The sequence below is a fragment of the Glycine max genome, chromosome 2 (assembly GCF_000004515.6).
Source record: "Glycine max cultivar Williams 82 chromosome 2, Glycine_max_v4.0, whole genome shotgun sequence".
In the NCBI taxonomy this organism is placed as follows: Eukaryota; Viridiplantae; Streptophyta; class Magnoliopsida; order Fabales; family Fabaceae; genus Glycine; species Glycine max.
The window spans coordinates 2,700,441-2,723,792 of record NC_016089.4 but is presented as its reverse complement, the minus strand read 5'-3'; the positions used below and the strand labels follow the sequence as shown (position 1 = coordinate 2,723,792).

The 23,352-nt window shown below is 34.4% G+C and overlaps 2 protein-coding genes across 4 annotated transcripts; both read right to left on the bottom strand.

Moving 5' to 3' along the window:
- Positions 1 to 1,481: 1,481 nt before the first annotated feature.
- On the bottom strand, positions 1,482 to 12,165 carry LOC100784693 (protein NLRC3). The gene is made up of 18 exons (XM_003519753.4): positions 11,961 to 12,165; positions 11,602 to 11,878; positions 9,492 to 9,710; positions 7,537 to 7,595; positions 6,138 to 6,275; positions 4,633 to 4,707; positions 4,475 to 4,558; positions 4,323 to 4,384; positions 4,037 to 4,106; positions 3,627 to 3,702; positions 3,390 to 3,520; positions 2,816 to 2,875; positions 2,574 to 2,648; positions 2,384 to 2,488; positions 2,214 to 2,309; positions 2,031 to 2,111; positions 1,845 to 1,946; positions 1,482 to 1,752 (listed from the first exon to the last, which is right to left on the bottom strand). Exons 1-18 carry the CDS (start codon positions 12,000 to 12,002, stop codon positions 1,684 to 1,686), a joined length of 1,821 nt encoding a protein of 606 aa, XP_003519801.1. The 5' UTR covers positions 12,003 to 12,165; the 3' UTR covers positions 1,482 to 1,683.
- Positions 12,166 to 18,387: 6,222 nt separating this feature from the next.
- LOC100800929 (chaperone protein dnaJ 16) lies at positions 18,388 to 23,118 on the bottom strand. 3 transcript variants are annotated; one of them, XM_041010352.1, is made up of 12 exons: positions 22,631 to 23,118; positions 21,426 to 21,549; positions 21,146 to 21,228; positions 20,887 to 20,998; positions 20,689 to 20,793; positions 19,960 to 20,010; positions 19,675 to 19,764; positions 19,474 to 19,582; positions 19,236 to 19,384; positions 19,105 to 19,158; positions 18,795 to 19,008; positions 18,388 to 18,658 (listed from the first exon to the last, which is right to left on the bottom strand). In XM_041010352.1, the coding sequence occupies exons 1-11, from the start codon at positions 22,780 to 22,782 to the stop codon at positions 18,796 to 18,798; spliced, it is 1,242 nt and encodes a 413-aa protein (XP_040866286.1). In that variant the 5' UTR covers positions 22,783 to 23,118; the 3' UTR covers positions 18,388 to 18,658; position 18,795. The 3 variants fall into 3 exon arrangements, with proteins under 3 accessions (XP_040866286.1, XP_006574583.1, XP_006574582.1); XM_006574520.3 differs by having other exon boundaries at positions 18,388 to 18,646; XM_006574519.3 differs by having other exon boundaries at positions 18,388 to 18,639; positions 22,631 to 23,117.
- Positions 23,119 to 23,352: the final 234 nt, after the last annotated feature.

Sequence of the window (23,352 nt, the reverse complement as noted above, 5' to 3'; positions counted from 1 at the left end):
CAAATGATCCACAGTAAATGTTGGACATATAATTGAGCTTGTAAATTAAACGACATTGATTAATTGTTTGTAATCAATGTAAACATACTTATATGCTATAATTGCATGTGAACATTAACATTTTAATGTGTAATTTTTGTAATTTACAAAAATCACACCATCATTCATAAATGTTTTGAGCAAATTTTTCAGGGAGATGTCGTTGTCTTAGATTTAGCGATTTTTCCATTAAGAAAATAACACTTTATTTATTGAACTCAATTACACATATAGAGTTAGCCTTTAAAATATTAGTAATTTTTAATAATTATTCTTATAATTAGTTAGATTATATATTAAAAATTATATTAATTAACTATATTATTAAAATACAATAATTAAATATATTAATAATTAATTAAAAATTTACAAAATAAAAATAATAAAAAACGGAAAAAAAATCATTTAGAATTTGGGAACCCAAATTCTAAACGGGAAGTCTACGAAAAAAAAGAAGTGAATTCCGGACCGGAAGACCTGAATTCACACTGAATAGTAACAGGAGATAATTATGCTAATAATTTGGAAGGAGAGATAGTAGGATAGATAAAAAAAAATTCCGGTGAAGAAATGTATTATCGTAACTTTTAATTTGGTGGCCGGCCGGCTGGCTGGCTGGCATGGCGGAAGAGACGTACATTGATTAGAATTTTCAATGTGTTATTGGAAATTTTAATACATTTTCTGAATCTGTCTTTTTGTTTTGTATCTTGATCATCATGCACGTAGTCTACGGCACCGTCACTTGTGCTTGGATCAATTAACATGAATCATGATCATGTACAGATTTTTATCAATGCAAATCCTGCTCAAGTTGCACACCTTTAATTAACTCGTGATACTTCATGTTATCGTCAGTGTCCTGTTTCCACTATTCATTATTGAAGAAATTTCACGGAAGCAAGGAGTACGTAGTTGGAGGAAAAATAAAGAATACTGACATGAAATAGTACATGGTAACAAAAAAGCTTCGACATCATTAGCAGATGTATAAGTGGTACAAGAAAAGTGCTAGACTATCAGTCTTGCAGACTATTTGGCTTGACGAAGATTGCATGTGCTACAGACAACCAAACACAGATGACTTAAGTTTTATACCACTACAACACTCAAATATCGACCCAATACACCTTGACCAAAGTAGCCAATCAATCAAAACACACGAGGTAAAAGAGCGGGAAACAACCCAAGACACAAGTGAGCTTCGCCCACACGCATGTGTATAATAATAAATTAAATAATACAAAGTCTTCACAAAACATCCATTTGACAATTCTACATAGCTTGGCAACAAAGATCCAAAAGAAAAAATCTACCACTAGCAAAGGCAAACTACACGTGATGCCTCTTTGTTGACAAGCTATCATGCGTGTAGCTTAGAAAACTATACCAGGAATTATTTAACAGATTCACTCTTGTGGGTGAGCTATATCATCAACAGATTTCAAAAAATGGTTTCAACATTAACAATATAAGGCAACACTACAAGAATTTCTATACTTTCCTCAACGAAAGGTTAGAACTCAAAAAAATTATGTGAGCGAGCTCTTACCAGTACTTGCCGGCAGCAAATATCCAAAAAAAGAAATGAAAAAAAAACTGCTCTAGTTTATATCAAGAATTTATCACAGAATATAATGTCTTCTAGAGGAAGATGTTGATTTCCTTTTCGGTCATCTCCAAAACATGGTCTCTTGCATCAGCCAAAGCACCCTGAATTTGAAGTATATTCAGATCCATGAAAATAAAATAAAAGGAGAGGTAAAACTAAGCAAAAGTTATAGCAATAGCATAAAATACATCACCTGCCCAAATTTTGTTAGGAAGTTACTGCCAATGTTTAGGGATGTGACAGCTACATCATCATTAGACTTGAGTGCTTGAGCAATAGCAAAAGCTCCATCATCCTGTGAATCGGACAACTATGGCATTAGAGATGATATAATTTCCATGAGTTATGAATCAAAAATAAAAAAAGAACACATTCATACCCTTATTTCATTAAATCCTAAGTCTAGAGAGGTTAAAGCTTCATTAACCACTTTCAAGCTGCGAGCCAGGCTCTGAGCACCCTGCAATAGTTGATTCATAAAACAATAAGATCCTAAGATTGACTGATGAAGATTTGAAAAAATGATTAAAGGGTAAAATGACTCAAGGTACTGATAACAAACTTCATCTCGTAGACCATTTGCTCGCAAGTCCAAAATTGATATGGTGGTATTGTATTTTAAAGCATCTGCAATGAATTCTGCCCCTTTTGCTCCTATCTATAAAGTTATTCAATGTTACAAATAAAAGTTATTACAAATAATTTACAGGTAATTCATGGTGAAAAGGTTACCTGGCACCAACCAAGCTTAAGGGTTTTTATGTTCCCATGAAACTTGAGAACTTCAGCCAAGGCCTTGGCTCCGTCTGGTCCAATGGGATTATAACTAAGTTCTAACTAAGAATGAGATAAAATCTGTTAGTGTATAGAAAAGACAAACAACAGAACAAAGATGAGGAACTAAATAACTGTAGAGGCTTACAGTGGTAATAACTAAGTTATCTTTTAAAACTTGAGCAATGGCATTAACACCATCAACATGAATGTTATTTCCCCCCTGCAATATTAACTCAGGTAAATCATGTCCCAAGCAATAGTATTACTGCCTCCATGTTTTGGTTTTTTCTTTCGTTAATGGCCAGAGCAGAGGCAGTGACATGGCAGGGAACACATGTACAGAGTACAAACTAAAAGGTAACAAAAGAAAAAAAGAGATCTTGTTACCAGATCCAGCGTTGATATTGACCGATTTTCCTTTAAAGCAACTGCAATTTTTTCGGCTCCCTGACAAATTATACACAATTAGTTTAATGACTATAATCAGAACTCATTGTCCTCTTAAGAATCATCTCTGCAGAACTATATTGTTACAGTAGTTGTTACTGTTAATATAAAGGGAAAAGGAAAACATAAGTTTTCTATTTTCTGAGGTATGGCAATATGGATCTGCAAGACTACAACTGCCAGCCATCAACACTTACTGACTATTTGTACACTTAAATGAGACAAAAGAGTGCGCACGTGGTTATTTCTGAGTATAGTATACATACATCAATTTTACTATTCAACTTGTTGCAGATACACAAAACTAGTTTTTATGTCGTACACTTGAAATTTTTACAGCATAGAAGGCAATCTATACTGAACAGTTATGGAAAAAAAAAATTTATGAATATCAATAATACTTAAACATCTTAAGGATCCTATTCATTGCATGACCTCACATGATGTAACAATTTTGACAAGATTTATGATAATCTCACTATGTGAAATAGGGGACAACTTTCAGATAGAATACCTCATCACCAATGTCATTCATGTAAAGGTTCAACCATAATAGGCTTTTGCTCTTCTTAATATACTCAGCAACATGGAATGCACCTTTAGCTGTTAACGAGTTGTTGCCAATGTCTAGAAGTGTAAGTTTCCCTTGAGAACAAATATTGCTTGTCAGTTAATTGTAAATATTAAAGTGGAATAATAGAAGCATAAATGACACATGGTCAGTCAATATCAGAAATTAGTACAAGTTAACCTTTATGTGAAGATAACCCAGTCATCAAAGAACGGATTCCTTCATCTCCAATAGAATTCCCATGCAAATGAAGTTCCTGTCCATATATTCAGGTTTAGAGTACATCATGCTTGTTTAAGGCCGCATACAGCCAGATATACTTCTAGTGTACATAGCAACATTTTGTCATTGTGAGATTAAATCTTGAAGGATTAATGCTCAATTTTTCTTCAATATGCTATGGAATTTGAGATGTTCTGTTAGGAAATTCATAATAGCATTTTGTGCTATAGGACATGTGTTTTAGAACTGGATAAGATAACAAGATCTAGTGGCCAAGGTGGGAAGCTGAAAGCTATACCAACTACCAAGAACTTAAAGGAATGAATGTAATGTGGGGCATTTCATTCAAAAGAAAATAAGAATAGTACCCTTAATGACTTGTTGCTCTCAAGTGCTTTAGCCAATGCATTAGCCCCCAAAGCACCACCATAATTGCCACTTGAATAGTGATGATGTCAGAAAAATTCACAAAAGAGGAAAAGATTAAGTAATGAGCTGTTAAAGATTTACTCAATGAAACAATTCCAAGGGTAATTGCAACATCAAAAGCATGAAGATCATAAATCAAACTGTCATTCTCTCAAAATTCCCAGCAGGAAGAATTGGGGGAGAAAATTTTTGGGGAGAATACTTAATGTGACAATTTTTACTCACTTGAGATGTATATTTCGTATACTGTTATTCTCAAGAAGTGCCCCGGCCAGACTTGAAAATCCCTGCCTCCATTTCCAAGAAACAAATCAGAATAAGACTTGAACACTCAGGCATCTATGGTCTTATAGAATAAGCTTAGGTAAATTGCATACAGAATATTCAATCATGTTATTGTTAAGTTCAAGAACCCGCAAACTTGAATTTTTCTTCAACATTTCAGCAATTGCTTTTGCACCCTGCATAACACAATAAGCATTTCTTAGTGCCATTTGGGAGGCATTCTATTAAAAATATGAATCAGCAAGCTAACCTCATCACCCAAGTCAGCACTGTTTAGTTGGAGCTTCTCAATGCTAGAGTTATTCACCAATATGTCACATAAGCACTGTGAAGAGTGAACAAGGATATTGATAGTCAATAGTTGAATACAATAGTTAAACCTAAGTGTATGACAAAGATCAGTGGTAACTGTTAACAAATTTATTTTCGTTTATCTGTTTGAGAGAGGATGGAGTAGGGTTATAAACATATCTCAAACACAATTCTAAAAATCATCATGGTTTAGTTAAGTAAGCCATATGTTTCTTCATCGTCAGTCCAAGGTTCTTTAAGGCATAAAGAGAAATGAATATATTCTAGCAAATACAGAATTATGAGGAACATTGTGTCAGCTATTCCTGTCATCCTGTATTTGCTTGATATAGGATTGAAGATAATTACACAAGCTCAAAAAGTGAACAAACAAGCCTATGTATGTCAATTTATAATAACCCATTGTACTCCTCATCTGCACTTGAATAGACAATTAACTTAACTATCCATAAGAAAGACACACAACGGATTGAATTTATTCCAAAAGGAGGTATAGTACCCTAAAACAGTGAACCAAGCTCCAATAAATATTTGACTTGTTCTTTCTTGAGTAATATTCAATATTATATTTAATTGCAAACAGCCTCGAAAACTTGGGCAAAAAAGAAAATACAGAGATGCTACTTATATGCATAAAAAAAATTGTTGTGAAATGCAATAAGATTAATTACTGAACATGTAATATAAAGTATAAACAACCATTGATCAGTTGATAGCAAGGCCTCTTGGAAATGATGTCGATAATTTTAAGTGTTTGTTTCAGGAAGAGGTGGTTCATAGTCTAGAATTAAATAAGAAAAGGAATTATTATCAGTTAGCCTGTTACCCCTACATGCCTACCTTCTCTTAAATTTTTTGGGCGGAGAAATAAGGCTGTAAGTTGAGTAATCAATTACAAATTCTGATTTTTGAGATATCAGAGTTCAAAAAAAAAACTAAGAATGCACTTTAATTACACAAAGAGCAGGATGTTTCATAAGTATGTAAGAAGAAGCAACAACAACAACAATGGTAATGAATTAATAAAAGGAAAATAAGGGTCTTAGATATAAATAAATACATGAGCCTTTATCTAAATCGTTATAATCTCATCATGAACATGGTGCCAAATCCTCCAGATTTAGCCCCAATTTCTAAATAAAAGTCAAACTTCAATATAAGGTAGTGTGGGCCTTTACACTGCCACATTTAAGCCCAAATGGCTCTTGCCTGAGGGGACATGTTAGAAACAAAAACATTCACAAGACTTCACCTAACAACTTAATTTTGAGTGAGTTAGTTCTTGACATAAGTGTATATTCTCACACGGCATTTATAAAAATCATCCAAAAATATATTATAAGGACCTTTCAAATAATTAGATAAAATAAAGGAACCACAACAGTAATTAACTTAAATCTTGAATTCATAGATGTATGTAATAAATCTAAACCTGGGACTGACCTTAGCACCTTCATCTCCAACAAGGTTTCCTGAAAGGTCAAGAGTCTTCAATGTGATGTTTGACTGAAGAACACCATCAAAAGCTCTCAATCCAGCTGCAGTTATACCATTGGCGGCAAAACTCACTTCCTCTGCAGTCTTTATAACAAAATATATTTAGGACATGCTCACAAAGAGAACACCAAAATGCATCTTACATTACTTTCTCATGCCATATAGACAGTAAATCAAGATTCTGAACCAAAACCCAACTTCCACCCAGCCAATTTCACTATAAGCAAGATTTGGCTAATACAAATTATAATAGCAATACAAGTTTCTGTGCAATCTTGTATTGTACTACCTTGAGTTGAGTCCTTTATATAAGAAACAAATGGTAGTATTTTTTTTGTTCCTTAATGTAAGAAACATATGATCACTTTTAAATGTATTAATTGCTAAATTTCTTCTATACCCTAAATTTATTGTGAAGTCTATTAATGAGATATCACTCATTTCCCATGAAAGTGGATACATTTATTAAGCTATTAAAATATAACTCATACTCATTGGTTGAAAAACTATTCCTTGTGTTTACCAATTCTCTTTGTTGGAAATAGGAATACCTTAGGAGATAGGAGCTTCTTTAATGTTTATTTTTCCAAGTTGCCTAGATACTTGATATAGCTAGGTTCAATGCATCATTGCATCATTGTAATACTCTTGAATAAAAATAAGTCCATTCTTCTGGGTGGATAATACACTCGAGCAAATTCAGAAAATAATTATTTCTCTTATCTCAAACTCTCTTTTGGAGCATATTTCATAGACCAAAAATGGAACCTAAGTCCAATCTCATTAAGTGGGTGCTGCAGATACTATTAACTGACCATCTAACCCAATGCTTTCAATCATAAAAACCCTTGGCCTTGAAAGGTTACAGCTTACAAGGTTAGATCAGTAATAAAAAATGGTTAAGCAATTTAGGTAGAATAATTAATTCTCACAAAAAACAGATGCCATGCCCACCCATTGTAAGTTCCATAGTTTTAAATGGTTTCACTAACTGGTATCTCAACTTTCAACATATATTTTGTGGACTTATTAGTACTACTGACCTTTACAGATACACTCTCATGCAATATCTAACCACATCCTTTTACTTCAAATTAGCTGCAGACCAACTAGCTCAAGGTCATAGATGGATTTATTTTAAAGTAAATGTTGAAATACTCCAATGTTAATTACATTGATTAAGACATGAAGGAATGGATACTAAACATAAATCCAGCATATGCCTGTACAGAAGGTAACATCACAACATATCTTTCAATAACAGTATCAAAACTGGCAGCTCATCTATAATCAATAAGTATACAACAAAATATCAAAGCAATGAAAAATGAAGGATATTTGTTACCTGGTTGAACGCCAAGCTCTCAGCAAGGAAGAATAATCCTTCATCTCCAAAGTTGCGCCCTGCCAAATTAATGTAAACAAATTAATTAATTGCTTTTATTTATCCAATCACTTCAATAGTACCCACACTTTAAAATAGTCATGTCAATAGTCAACTGCAATGTAGCAAGAAATATCAGTTATATTAGGAGAGATTAAAATATGGAATTGATTTGCTTTGTTTGGAATTGAATTAATTGGATTTACAAATCAAATCATACGTTGTGATCCTAAACCCTAATATAAAAATATGAGTTAAATTGATTTACAAATCAAACACCTGTTTGGAATACATTAGCAGTGAAAGAAATTCATTTAGTTAAGTAATTTACTTTATTATCCGCATTAAAATTGTGGTAAAGTGGGTAAACTAATAAAATGTAGATTGTCAATCAAATAATTAAAACTAAAATGAAATCAAATCCAATCAAAAAAAGAGTGGATTTCTAGATCGACACAAATCAAAAGGATTTGAATATCAGATCATTTTGTATTTCATAAATTTCCAAACAAAGAATTTCATATACAAATCAAATCAATTCCTACAGATTTGAAAGGGAAATTAAGTTGAAAAGAAAGAAAACATAATGAAGAGACCTTGAACTGAAAGCATATTAGATTAAGTTGGAAGGATATCATAGATCAAGGGAAGTACAATATCAAATAAGATTAGCCTGTAAAAATGTTGGTATTCAAAGGTGTTGTTCTGGGAAGATGGATTGTTGGAGGATGGGGTGTTGCCGAAGGAGAAGTATCAAAGATTGTACCAGATTTCTCAACAACAACATCAATATATCCAGCAAATGGGGACAACATTACATACAGGTTGGGAATGGCAGTTCCAGTGGAGGAGGTTCTTCATGGAGGGTGAAATAGACACTGCTGCAAAATTTATGGAGGATTTACAGGGGTCTGACAGTACATGAGCAGCAACAAGCCATGTGGAGATGGGAGGGAGATTCACGTGGGAGGTATACAGTGGGGAGCGCTTACGTGTTACTCAACAGTAATTCGCCAATGGAGAATCAAGACGAAGTGTTTAAAGCACTATGGAAGATAAAAATCCCAAGTAAAGCATCATCCTTCGCCTAGAGATTGATCAAGGATAGATTGCCTACAAAGAATAACCTAAGAAGGAGGAATGTGGAAATCAATGATGTCAGATGCCCATTTTGCAGAACTCATGATGAGGACGAGGCTCATTTATTCTTCAGCTGTGCTAAAATTTTGCCATTATGGTGGGAATCACGGTCTTAGGTAAACGTAGTGGGTGTATTCTCAGAAAATCCGAAACAACATTTCCTTCAACACTCCTACTGCAATCTTGACGGACTTAGGGTTCAGCAGTGGCAGACTTGGTGGATCGCTCTGACATGGTGTATTTGGCATCATAGGAATAGGATTGTCTTCCTGAATGAAGTTTCAACGGTCATAAAATGATGGAGGATGCTTTATTTTTCTACTGGACCTGGCTTAGAAATTTGGAGAAAGGATTTGACATCCCAGTTTCATTCCTGGGCTTGTAATATTAGGGATAGTTTTCTGCTTTCAGGGGGGGAATAGATTATAGAATAGAATTTTTTGTGGTTGGCCACCTAGCTGTCAGCCAAATCTTTGGTTCCCTAATTCATGTTGGTTATCGTGTATTAGGACACCATAGTTCTGCACTTGTTCCTTCTAGGATGTATATACAACAGTACCACTTGTACTGATTTTAATATTCTATATAATATATCTATACTTTTGCTGATAAAAAAAAAAGAAGAAAAAATGGATCAGGTTCAGTCCATAAATGGTAAAATAATGAAGTTATTTTGAAAAATTATCAATGAAGAATCTTCACTATGAAATTTAAAGCGTATTAAATAACTGTAAATATCTTTTTCATTTATCAAATTATCAATCAAGCCAGCATACCTGACATATCAATACTAGAAAATGACCTCAGTTCCCGTGCAAACTCATTGAGCTTCTGTTTAGATTGCCTCTCAATCTTCTCCCCAAGCTGGGATAACAAATTTGTACCAGCAGCAAAAGACCATTTCAGTCCTTGTGAAGGGGATTGACTTTCCACAGTCAAAGATTTCAATTGCTTTGGAGTTGGAACAAGAAGCTTCTCCACTAATTTCCAGATAACTGTAAGCTGAAAACAAATTAGTACAACCACTATTACGAAATCTAACAAATAACATATGCTTGCAATCAAAACAAAAACAAAGAAAAAGAACAAAATCATACTAATAGTGGTGAAACACTGCTTAATTAAGAAGCATGGATATTCCAAAATTTCTATCAAACTAGAGTCAGATAGATACTTGTAAGTTGTATCGGATACCCAATAGCAGAGTAAGACATGAGAATTTTCTGTGTTTAAGTCGTGAGAGGGGGGTATGGGAAAACTACTACAGATAAATAAAGTGTATGTAAGACTAATAGAGTTTCAAAACTTTAAAGGGAACAAGGCCTCTCCAGGGAGACAAGAAGCGCCACACCTGTAGATCTTATCGAATACTTCTTAAACACCAATGTTTACTTACCTTGCATCATATAATTTTTACTTTTTTAATTTTGTGCTAAATTGTCAATACAAGTGAAATTTTAATATAAGAACTTGATAATACTGGCCTTCTATAATTCTAGCTGAGCTCATGAGTTGACTCAAAATTCAAACAAGTTCAATGATTCCATGGAAATGAGTCAACTCGCTTGGAAACTCAGACTGGATCAAACTCAGAAAGAATTGGGCAAACACACACAGGCTCAGTCAAAATCATGAGTCTGCTGCCAAGTTAGCTAGTCTATGTGAAGGGCAGAGATATGCCCCCAAAATGCCCAAAACAGCGCTGTTTTTAGGGTTCCTTGATTTTTTTTCTTCCATTCTGTGTTTCCCCAATCACCTTCATGACACATTTCTCATTTGATCATTCACAACCGGCCATCCCCTTTAATCTTTTGCATTTGCTTCTTGTGACCCACCACCTCTGGCAAACACAACAACTCTTTCAGCGAGCCTCCAGGCTGAGGTGAACCTATGATGACAACGATCTAAGGATGAACCTGCAAAGGCTGCTCGTGTGCCAGGTTGCAACTGCCTGTGTAGTCTGAAACTGCAATGAGTGAACAAGGTAGCCTCTTCTCTCAAACAGCCCTCTGCATGAACATGGTGACATTCCCATCTGATGCCATTCTATTCTTCGTCTGAACTTGCAATATTAGTTGAGAACTTCAGAATTTGAGACCATTGTAAATGGATATCACTTGTGGATTGTGACAATTGATCACTATGAAGTACGAATGTAGGATATTTAGTATTTTATGGTATAATTTTTTGTTGGGATACTATCATTATGTTTTTCAATATTATTTTTATTTTTGTTAGGTAAACTATTAGAAGTTTACGGAGCCTTCACAAGCTTACATTAACTCTCAAGTCTGACAACCATGAATGACATATTAAATTACATTTCCCTGATTCCCTGTCAATATGCTTAAACTATACTATCCTTCCCTCTAATTTATATGCTTAAACTATACTATCCTTCCCTCTCATTTTAAAAATTACACTGTGTTCCCTTAACAGATGAATATCTGTTGTGCATATTAATGCCAAGGAGTTCGCCAGGAATATCTTTTTATTGTTTTTCATTGTTATGATTAGAGGTGTTATCCACAGCTGCTTTTGAAACTCAACTATCAAAATTCAGCCGTAAGAAGATGAAATGAAAATTTTAGATAAAGTTCCGAAGCTTATATTACAGGTGTTTAAAACTTCCTTTAATCTTTCTAAAGTCCAAAAACAAATAACATAAAGTTCAAAATTCTCTATCATTGATACTGAAAGTCGTGTAGAAAGTAAAAAAAAAAAAACATCCCCCAAAGGTTCACCATAACTGGCACGTACCGGTATCCATGCATCATAGAGTAGACTAAAATGCAGGCAACGAAATGAACAAACAACTAAAGAGAAATCTAATAAAAAAATAGAGAGAATTAAAAAAAAAAACACGGAAAATTAAGCATTGGATACCAAAAGTGAGGGCGAAGAACGCGGCGACGGGAGCAACAACGTTGGCAATCTGTTTCACCGGCGCACTGGACAGCGGCGCGCTGGCCTGAGACTGGCGATAGACTCTGCGAGAACCACCGGAGCGTGCGCGACTTCCTTCCACGCTGGAAGAAACCCTAAACACGAAGCTTCTCGGAGAACACGTTCTCCGGCGGTTGAGAGGCGGAAGCGGCGCAAATTGAGCGACGCCGGCGGCGGTGAAGGGCAGCGATTGCAGCCGCTGGTTGAGGAGGCGAACCTGCACCGAAAGCGAGAAAGCGTTAGGATTTCGAAGAAAGAGGAGCGGTTGTTAGTTGGCGGTAAGCGACGGAGTCAGTTACCTGCGGGTGAGAGTAGATAGAGAGTGTGGAAGTGAAGGCCATGGCTTATTATCAATGAAGGAGCATAGAACAATAGATAGATGAAAGAAGGAATCAGAGATATAAATAAGGAAATGGCTTAGTATGCGGATTTTGGCGGAGAGTGAGAAAATTGAATGTAGAGAAGAATGGAGGAGCTAGCTATGAGCCATGAAGCATGATGTTTCGGTGGTTCTATTCCATCAAGTATCAAATCTACTACTACTGAGGAAATCAATGGGCTATTAGGGCCCAAGATAAACGGGCCGCCCAATCCTACTTTTGACCAGTGTTGTGACTTCTTACCAGAGTTGGGTTGTTGCTTCCTGAACTTCCCTAGTTGCTTTATGTACTCTTACTAGAATTTTTTTTTACCTTTAGTATTGGTCATTTTGGAAGCCGAAAAAGAAAATGCGTTTTAGAATTTAATTTTACATTTTGGATTGGTAATTTCGAAAGACAAACAGAGAGTGCAGAAAACAATAGCCTCGGAGTTATTATCAAGTTTCCCTTGCTACATTTGATTAAAATACTTAAAATGGTGTGGTGATAATTAAACAAATACTAGTATATTTTGATTATTCGATAGATATAATAAGAGATAAAAATCAAATTTTAGAAGTAATTACTATTTTCTTTCTTCGATGACATCTTTGTAAAATAACATTATTATTTTGGAATAGAATAAACTTTCTGTAGGAAATGATACTTTTAAAGAGTGATATCAATAAATAAAAAATAAAAAAACGAACCCACAATTTCATCCTGAAGTATTACTCTCTCTTCTAAGTGGTTCTTAAACTATAAAAATCATACAAGTAACCCCTCAATTATTGGAAACCATGTTGGATAGTCCCTTAAGTATTGAATGGTAATAAAAATTAGTAGCAAAAATGAAACATAAAACAAGACAGGGGTAGCAAAATGAACTGAATGGTAACGCGTGAACATGAAACAACAATAATATATATTATAAAAAACAGCGGAAGAATGCACATGTTGTTATATAAAATAAATATTTATTTTGTACCAACATTTTAACACAAGTAATAACAATTTATATTTTTTAACCAAGTGATCTAGAAAAATAAATTGACCATACTACTTCATAATTGTTTCCTGACATCATGACATATTAAGTGAATTGGATTGGCAGTGTTGTTTCCTCTATATTGTACTTCGCACAAATTAGTTCGTAATATATAGTACTGCATGTCAATGACCATATCTCTTATTTCGCGTGCTTCACCAATCTATATATTATTTTAGTGAAAAAAATCTTGGTACAGCAATAATATAGTTAACCTTGCAATTTTTATTGGTCAAATTAATGGTTTCTAACTTTTGTTCAATATATAATTACAACAAATCAAGCCACGGACATTGACCAAACATTTTCTTTGGTTAGAAAACATACGTTTTGCAGAAATTTATCATTTAGAAAGCAATTTTTCTCCTTGTTCAAAAAGAAAAAAGAAAGCAATGTTTCTTCTTCGGTTTAAGCAACAATATACTTTAGTACAACTGTAAAAGTATAGTAAACAGATAAAATATTAAAGAGCTATTAATAGCATGGGGTACTTTCGTTGAAAATATTTAAGATCATACAAGGAGAAATATATAAAGATCAAGTATTATTACACAAAATATAAACATCTAGTAGTGACATCTCTTGAATTGTAAAAGTCAACTGGCCATTACTATATAACATATATAGCCCATTTAAACCAATTATGTTCAAGCCAGAAGCAACTAAGGAATTTTATACCTTCAATCATCTGATAGAGGGCATTGCAATTAAGCATGGCTTCACGAGTCAAATTCACATTCTTCATAGCTCTTTTCATTGTTTCGGTTGCAGATGTAGCTGCTCACGAGTGGCATGATCACATGGTTCCAGCAGAACCACCTTCTAATCATGCAAGCAGCCTAAAAAATCATGCAATGATTGGTGGACTCTTTCCCCTTCTGCTTACACTTCTCATTGGGAGAGAGAGAGGCTTTGAAAACTTTCAGTTTGTCTTAACAGCATCTTGTTTTCTTTGTGCTTGTTAATTTTATTCTTGATACATGCCATTTACATTTTGGCCTTATTACTCTTGTATGTTGGTTTGATCTTTGTATTAATAAGCAGCCTTCTGGATGATATAATACACACAGTATTTTTCACTGTTCGTATGAGAATATAATTTTTATTTTATCGGCAAATATCAGCTTTAAGTTAACAGAAAAATTTAAACCAATGATCTCTCTTTCTTTTTTCTTTTTCCTTTACCACCAAATTAACCTTATAATTCTCATATGAGAATACATAGTGATTTTGAATTTTCATGTACTTAATAATTGGAAGACAACACGCAATGTTAAACTCTTATTAAACATGAAATTAGAGATGGAACTATTTAATGATTTCACCTTAGCGCGTTCCTCTTATTTGTATCTTGCAAACTTGAGCCTTATATGTTTTTCCTTGTAGCATAAGGGAAAATTTACACCTTGCACCAGAGTCATCAACAGTGGTGTTGGATGGTGGTGTTTGTGTGCAGCCGTGGTGTTGGGAGTTGGGTGGAGGGGCATTTTGGTCTGTTTGGGTCTTTTTGAAGGTGCAGGAACAAAATAGGAAGTGTGGGAAGCAATTGCCTCCATTTGCTTAGGGTATCTAGGTCTCTCTTCTGGCTAGAGGTCACACATACATGTTTGGGCTTCACAATGGCTGGTATATTATGATTGGGCTTCCATAGTATCAATCTCATGAAAACGGTGCACTGGTGCCTGCTTAATTATTTTATTCGGGTCATCATCTATACGTGGCAAATTTACGAAAGAGGGTTAGTTTTAAAAACTAATTACTAAAGAGGGTTTCTTTTTAAACAATTTACAATGAGGGTCTGTTTTTTTATGGGTTCCGTCTAGTGCCGCCATTGAAAATGGCGAGAAAGCTTGATACGTGGAGGGTGCCGCTTGTACTACTGGCGGGACACATCCACGTCGGATGTGCCGCCAATAGCTCCAGCGGGATGGGTAGTTAATTTTAAAGTGGAGGATGTCCTCCGTGCTACTAGCGGGACACATCCACGTTGGATGTGCCGCCAGTCACTCCAACGGAATGGGTACTTAATCAGCTTCTTTGATGTTTCTGTTCTCTATATTTGTGTTGAAATGATTAATATATTAGTTTTCTTGTGTACTGTGAGCAGAGCTGGGTTCCCTTTTGACCCCGTAAATATTCATTATTATTTCACATTAAAAGCTTCCTTTTCTTATTATTATATGATCTGCACATTTAAAGTTTCATATATTTGATTAGTGTTAGCATTAAATAGAAGTGCTAGGATCAATATTCGCAACTTTAAAGTTATGCCTTAGGTTGCATGTGGTTTCTTTTCGTAGTAGGAGCGTGTGTGATTTATTTATTGGAGCATTTTAGATTGTTAATTACTGTGCGTAAAGATATTAAGAAATTAGAAATAAAAAATATTTTAGAAATATAATATTAAATGTTATTAACACATTTTATCATAATTTCAATAAAAACAATTTTATTTATTATTTTTCATTAATATCTAATGAAATATGTTAACATTTGGTACAACGTAAGGCATTAGTATATTTTCAAGAAAAGAAAAAGAAAATTATAGCAAGGTGTGTTCCGCTGGAGTTACTGGCGGCACATCCGGCCACTTTAAAATTAATTACCCATCCCGCTGGAGCTACTGGCGGCACATCCGACGTGGATGTGTCCCGCCAGTAGCACGAGCGGCACCCTCCACGTACCAAGCTTTCTCGTCATCTTCAATGACGGCACCAGGCGTCACCCATAAAAACAGACCCTCATTGTAAATTGTTTAAAAAGATACCCTCTTTGGTAATTAGTTTTTAAAACTAACCCCCTTTCGTAAATTTGCCACTATGTGTCCATACATGTTAGGGAAGATGCAATTACCTTGCAACATTATAATGTACACACCAATCAATCATCATCACGATGAGAAATGCATAACGATTAAAACAAAGCACCCCTTTGTTGAATTCATTTTATAATTCATCGATTATATACTTTTCAACATAAACAAGAAACAACAGGAGCCAAGTCCAAGACCACCTTTGTTCATAACCAACTGGCCGAAGCAGTGCACCACCCTCAATTGTTCACTATTTATATCCAAAAAAACATAACAAATCTTCAAGTGCAATCAGCAAGAACAATCAGCAAAAAGGGTACCTTAATTAGTTCGATATGGCTTCACCACTCAAGTTCACTGTGTTCTCAGCTTGTGTTTTGGTTTTGTTTGTGGTGGTTACTGCTCAATATGGAGATGGTGGTAACTATGGCTCTGACATGCCTAAGGACATGCCTATGGGTCCAGCACCACATTCCAATGCTTCTCTTACTTATCCTGCAATCATAACTATTCTCTTTCCCTTTATGCTTGCCTTTCTTGCAGCCAAAGAGAGAATTTAATTAACTACCTTTTTTATAATAAAGATTGTTGTGTTGGCTTCCTATTTTTTATGTTCTCGTTTAAGTGGGCATGTGTTGTGTCTATGTTGGGTTGTATTAATGTATTAAGTTTGTGTTGAGTACTTGAAGCTATACTCATGTAATAATACAAATCTTTATCTTGATAGCCACTGCGCTATATCTATACAAATAACTTGGATTTGGTTAATTGTAATTTTCATTTTTGGTTTACATGGTGGAGGGAGATTGCATGTGAATGTAATTATCATTCCTCACTTTGCCAATTGTCAAAAGGTTTAAAAAATACAAAGAAGAATTTCACCTCTGGATTAATATTGAAATCCATCCCTCCAATTTCATAGCATTGGGGTATGGCCTTTTGCATGATAAAAGAATATTTATAATATCACCTTAATTTGTAGTACATTCAAATAAACTTCCTCCTTACCAACATGGGTTAATTAGGTCAGTGTGATAAGGAAGTCACACGAGCCTGAAGCTCAATTTCTGTACATGACAATTATTTAAAGGACTTCCTGGTGGCAACAAGCCAACAATGCCAGAGAATTTAGTGTCTGGCTCAAAGACCAAAAGAACATTTTTTCGTGTTTGTAGCCCGCAAAAATTCCGATTACATATATAGTTTGAGCCGATGCAAAAAAGCAAAGAATCTTCCATGAGTTTAATTTTGACACATTTTTATTGCCAACCAATTAAAAATCACTATAATTTTCTTTTTGCTGCCATGTAATTAATTATCAAATTTTCACTAGTTTTACCTATAACTAATTTTCATCAAAAAATCATCATTGGTTACTTTTAGTAGGACAATTTTAAAGTTTAAGATAACTTCTTTGTTAATTATAACCTTATTTTTTACCGATATTTTTAGTTAATTTACGCATTTATCTTGAGTTAAAATAAAGAACTGATATGTATTTATAGTGGAGTATTCAGTAAAAAAATATATTTATAGTGGAGTAGACATTAAAAAACATATAATAAGAAATTTTGATAACCATTTTATCCAAAGGAAAATTATTACTAGTATAGAGCATTTCTTAGTTCTTCTAACATAGTTTATTAAAAAAAAATACAAGTTACATTACGTTTAACGGCCCCTCTTTAAATTTGAAATTGAAACAACAAATGGGAACAATTAAGAAAAACCTAGCCAGCTAATAATCTGGCTCTTTGTAGCGGGGACAGTAGTATTAAGTCTCTTTTTAGGTGTCGCATCCAGTTTGGCTGCATCCTTATTCAAGTATTAAATACGGTGTCCAAATAACAAAACACATTTTTTTTATTGTTGCATCCAATTAGGTTGATTCTACACCACATTTGGCTATTATTAACAACCACTTGGTTGCAATAATTTTTTAAATAATCATTATGATAATGTATCATTATCAGTACCGTAAAGCCAAGCTTAAACTTGAACGTTTAGTTAGACTAACATCTCTCTACTTTGTCGCAATTTTACAATGGCTAAACGGAAGCATTGATATTCGCAATGTTAGCTGTATATTTTGTCATCTAGAGACATCATTAGATGTTTGCAATGCTGAGATAAGAGGGGCCGATATTTAATTCAATCTATCTTTTGGGTATCAAAACCACCAAAATTAACGACAATGAATAAATAAAATAACAAATATACATAGGCATCTGCTGCCAATCATTGTACTAGCAAGTATAATTTCTAGCAAAAGCCAAGGTTCTAAGAAAGAATCGAATGATTCTTAAGTATAAGAGATGAATCATTATGCCAATTGGAGATGGCAGGGGCAAAAAGTAAATTAAAATAAACGGCTAACGCGAGAGATACAACTATACAAGGTTATAGGTTAAATGGTATGCTGCAATAATTAGATTTAGCCCAATTCCAGCTAGTAAAATTTAGAAAATTTAAAGTACCATTAAGCAGGAAATTACCTGACCCTACTATCCTCCAATACTTTGCCATTACTTGTAAACAAAAAATTACAGCCCGCGCAGAGAGTTAATCGTGCTTCCTCAATAAATCAAACAATTTACAAGTACGAATTCTGAAAATGAGCTACTGAGAGACAAATAAAAAAGGGGAGAAGGGGGATTATACATAAACAATGAGGACTTGTCATTTTTGACATGCTTGAGTGACAGACATAAACGAAACCTTCCACTTCATTTGGTTGTTGTTGCTTTAGCAAAGCCTTCCTATTAACTTGCACAAGTGCTAAACAATCAAAAGGGTGCAGATAAACTGGTAATAATTTTACCGTGGAATTCAGAGTTGACAACCAAATAATAAAACAATTCATTACTTATATCAATACATGAGTGACAGAAGAACTTAATTGTCCAATTCTCACCTTAGCAAGCCTTTCTCTTATCAACTCTTAAGTGAAGGTTATACCATTTCTTCTTCTTTGGCCGTTCTCTTGTACTCCTCTTTTCCTTTGCTTGGCCATCTTCTTTTGCCTCCTTGGAAGAATTTTTACTTCTGCTCCTACTTGTAGTTCGTTTTAAAGGAGCACTGGTGTATGATGCCTGTATTTCATTTCTATTCTTCAGTAGCTCATCAATCTACACAAGAGTAAATAGCACAAATTCAGTGGCTTCCATTTAATGAATTTTATAGACCCGGAAGGGGGGTAGAAACCATTGAAATATAAAACTCACTGCTTGCATTTCATGTGCATATCTATTTGTCATCTCTGAGAATTGTGCCAGAACCTACAAAGACCCAGCATGAGAACTGATGAAAAGTAATGTAGTTATAACCATACAGTTGCTTGTATCAAAGTGCACACCTCTCGATATTCTGCCTCAAACTTTGATATTTCTGCCCTTTTAGACAAAATTTGAGCTTCTATGTTTCTTAAATTTTCTTTTTCTTCACTAAAGGGTGCAGCACACAGGGCTTCTATTGTATAATTGGCACTTTTGAAAAAGTTGTCACCTAGAAGAAATTTGACAGTCAATCCCTACAAAGCATAATTACAAAAAACAAGAAGCACTAGCCAATTGGATATAAAAGTAAGCATTTACCATAAACAGCAAATACATGGGTACCAGCCTTCAATTCTGTTAATTCACAGGGCTGAAACCCGTCTAGCTTTCTGAAAAATGATGTATCTGGATCCTTAGCAGCAGCTATCTGCGAGAAATAATACAGCAACCAAATTTTAAAATGAAAATAGATAGACAAAAATTTAAATTGAGTACTATTCTATAACAGTAGATACTCACAGAGTTCATTGTTTGATCTAATCGATAAACAGGAAACCCAAGAAAATACATCCCAGCAGAGGTAACCTTCCCTGTTTTTGCACTGTCTTCCTACAACAACAATTAGTAATGTATTAACATCATAGAATGTTCATAAGTCAAAATATGCAAAAAAAAAGTATGAATATGAAATAATTACCAGAGAGCCATTAACATCCAATGAATAAACACTACATAAATAATTAATTCCTCTGGGAAAAAGAAAATCATTGTGTTCACACATATAAAGGAGAAAATGTATAATACCTGGAGTGCAAGACTTAAACCACTGTTGTCTTCCTGATCGAAATACAATAACTGTGGAAAGATAATCAAAGTATTAAACACCATACAAAAACATCATTTTATAAACCTAACAGATTAATGTTTTTAAATATAAAAGTTATATGAAAATCACTAGAATAATAGTATAAACGCACACATCAATGTTTTACAATATACAAGGAAAAGAGAACATTTCTGAAACTGTAAAAACAGAGAACAAAAATAAATTACACAACCAAGGGATAGATCACTATTTTGCAAGAAACAGAATTATTTTGCTAAGAGTTCGAGTTCAAGTTCAAGTTCAAAGTTACTTAAGAACAAATCAGTATAGTGAAATAGAATCAATCAGACCTTGCTAATTGAGTGCATCTTAGAATCTCAAGTAAACCTCAGCTTTATAAAATGCACTAAATTAGAAACATCTTCAAAAACTAATTAGTCTTGTAGTTGCACTGAGAAAAGATTGAAATTCTTGGATAGCATTATGATTCAAGTTCCAATTTTTCTTTAATTTTCTTAAATGAACTGTTGATGTTTCAAGAACATCCACTCCCAAAAAACTAATCTTACAAGAAATCAAATATTTTAAGAGAATTCTATGAAGAAATCAGTATTATAAGGCAAAAACAAAAATCTTAAAATCATCCGGTTGAACATAACCAGTATGCATTATGCTATCTTTATTGAATGACAGATTAAAATTCCAACCTTGAACTTGCTTTTGTCTGACGAATGTACTCGACAAACAAATCCAGCTCGTGCTTCCTCTTCTGTTATTGTAACTGAATAGAAGTGTGCACATTGCTTCTCAACCTGTAAGATGAAGGCACCAAAACAAAAATAAATGAAAGAAAATTATGACTAAAAAGGGATCAATGAATTAATAAAAAAATAAAAAAAGCTCACCCTTTTAGATATATTATGTCCCAATGGCAGTGGACGAATGGTCACCAAACCATTGAGTGCCTCTTCCAAAACTGTGGCAGATACAGTTGTCTTAATTGGCACACCAAGTTTACTGTCATGGAGAAAGTAAATGATGAAAAGGAGGGGAAACAATGAAAGAATTTAAAAACACAAGGAAATAACCAGCAATGTATTAAGCATTCAACAAAAGAAAAGGACTTGAAAGTGAGAGGAAGAGAAGCACATTCAATCTTGCTACCTAAAAAGTGCTGCAAACATTGTATTGACAGCACCCAGACTTGAAAGATCTAACTCCAACTCTTGGTTGTCTGATTCAACAGCCTACACACAAACATGACATAGTTCATTACTGATGATCCATGTGAAGAGGTTCAAGAGTCAAGACTACATTTTTCAGGAAGAAAGTTTGAGTACAAAATTGGTGGACTATTCAAAAAGCAATGAAAAAGGCAAATCAGAAGGATTGATGACCCTTGTAAAGTCTTAATGATTCGTAATAATAACAAATCTTATATTACCTCAAAGCCAGCTGAGTCGTATTGACGCCGTTTATCAGGATCTGACAGGATATTATAAGAGAAGGTAACCTCTTTAAACATATCAGCTGCTTTAGGATCATTAGCATTCTTGTCCGGATGATATCTGAAATGAAATAGATTTAGCTAATTAATAAATTAACCAACCCTGTTCAGAACTTCGGGTGAAAATAAGACAGGAAGAACAGCCAATTAGAGTAGCCAGGAGCACCTGAAAGAGCACTAAACTACTAATTCATTAAAGTAAAACACCTTTAATACATTAAGTTTTACTGTAAGCTGTTATGTGCCTGTATCAGATGCATGATGACATGATCAGTGATTCAGAGGCTTCCTTCCTACATTATTTTAGGAGGGTTATTTGGGCTTAACTAGAAGAACAATTAGCAAGTATGAAAAACGAAAAACATTCAGGTTCTCTGCCTAAAATCAAATGAAGCCAAAGACTGAGTCTTTTCCAAAGCTCTACTCTATGAATTTTAACAGCCTCTTCTCTTTCCATTCTCTGGTTGACATAACACCTATATCATCTAAAATTGATTCCAACAACAAAATCATTTCCACAATAAATAAAAGCATAAAACAACCTTTTTTCTTCCACGTATAATAGAATTATATATTCAAAGATCACCAAGCAGACATCATTTAACACATAGTACAATTGAGCATAAATATTTCCTAGCATTCACTACTTCTATCAACGCTCAGCCACTACAGAAGACTACTTTCGCCAATCATCTACACTACAATCAAGGTTTTAAATTGCTGTCGCGGTTTCATCTCAATCCTTAACATTGCAGATGCCGAAATCACAATCGCAGACCATTTTCTAAAACCTTGACTACAATAGATTATAGTATATAAATTTATATATAATTTTGAAAAGAAAAAAGAAAAAGCAAGACAGAGGTTTGGTAAGGGATTTTTCTGTTGCAGCTGTGTGTCAAAAACATTTTCTTTTCGTAAGTCACATTTAGCATCAGCTACATGAATGATTGAAAGAAGAAAAACATTATTCAAACACATTAATCTCAATATTAAAAAAAAAACTCAATCCAATATATGACAGCAGAGATTCCAGTACTACCTTCATTCTTCAACACAGTCAAAAGCATCAACACCGCAAATTCAAAAAAAAAAAAAAAAAACACACAAAGCAACACAGCGAGAAGGGAATCGAAACGCACTTGAGCGCCATTTTGCGGTACGCGGTTTTGATTTCCTGATCCGTGGAGTTGCGCGAGACGCCGAGGACCTCGTAGGGGTCCCGCCGGAGCTGCTTCTCACCGCCGCCGCCGTCGACGTCGTGCTTCTCCGACTTCGAGCGGTGCCCCGGCATCTTGCGCCGCCCTCAAATCAAACGACGTCGTGTACGTGTTTTATGCTTTCTATCCCCAAAACCCTAGAACTCGGATACAGAGAGAGGAGTGTCAGGGAGAATGGAGATCGAAATGGAAGGGATGGGGAGCGAGTGATATCTTCCCGTGCGGGTGAGTCACGGGGAAGGAGAAAGAATGAAGAAGGAGCATTAGGAAGAAGAAGGTGTTGTGGGGGTGACGGTGAGATCCAGAAAGTGGACCATGGACCCTCCAAGCTGGAGCTGAGCTGAGCTTCGAGGGAGGAGAGAGAAAACGAGAAGAGACAACAAAGAGCACCAAAAACAGAAATTGGAGGGGAAATTAAGAATATTGATTTTGGTTTTCTATTTTATTTTATTTTTAAATTCAAATTGGATAAATAACCTAATTTATAATTCTAACTATGAATCGCTGATGAATTGTTATAAAGAAAAAAACAATTTTAATTTTTGAGCGTCTAAGAAATATGTCAATTTAGTCCAATAATCTAATAACAAATTAATTTTTAAATTTTATAATTTAATATTAAATTAGTTTTAATTTATCACATT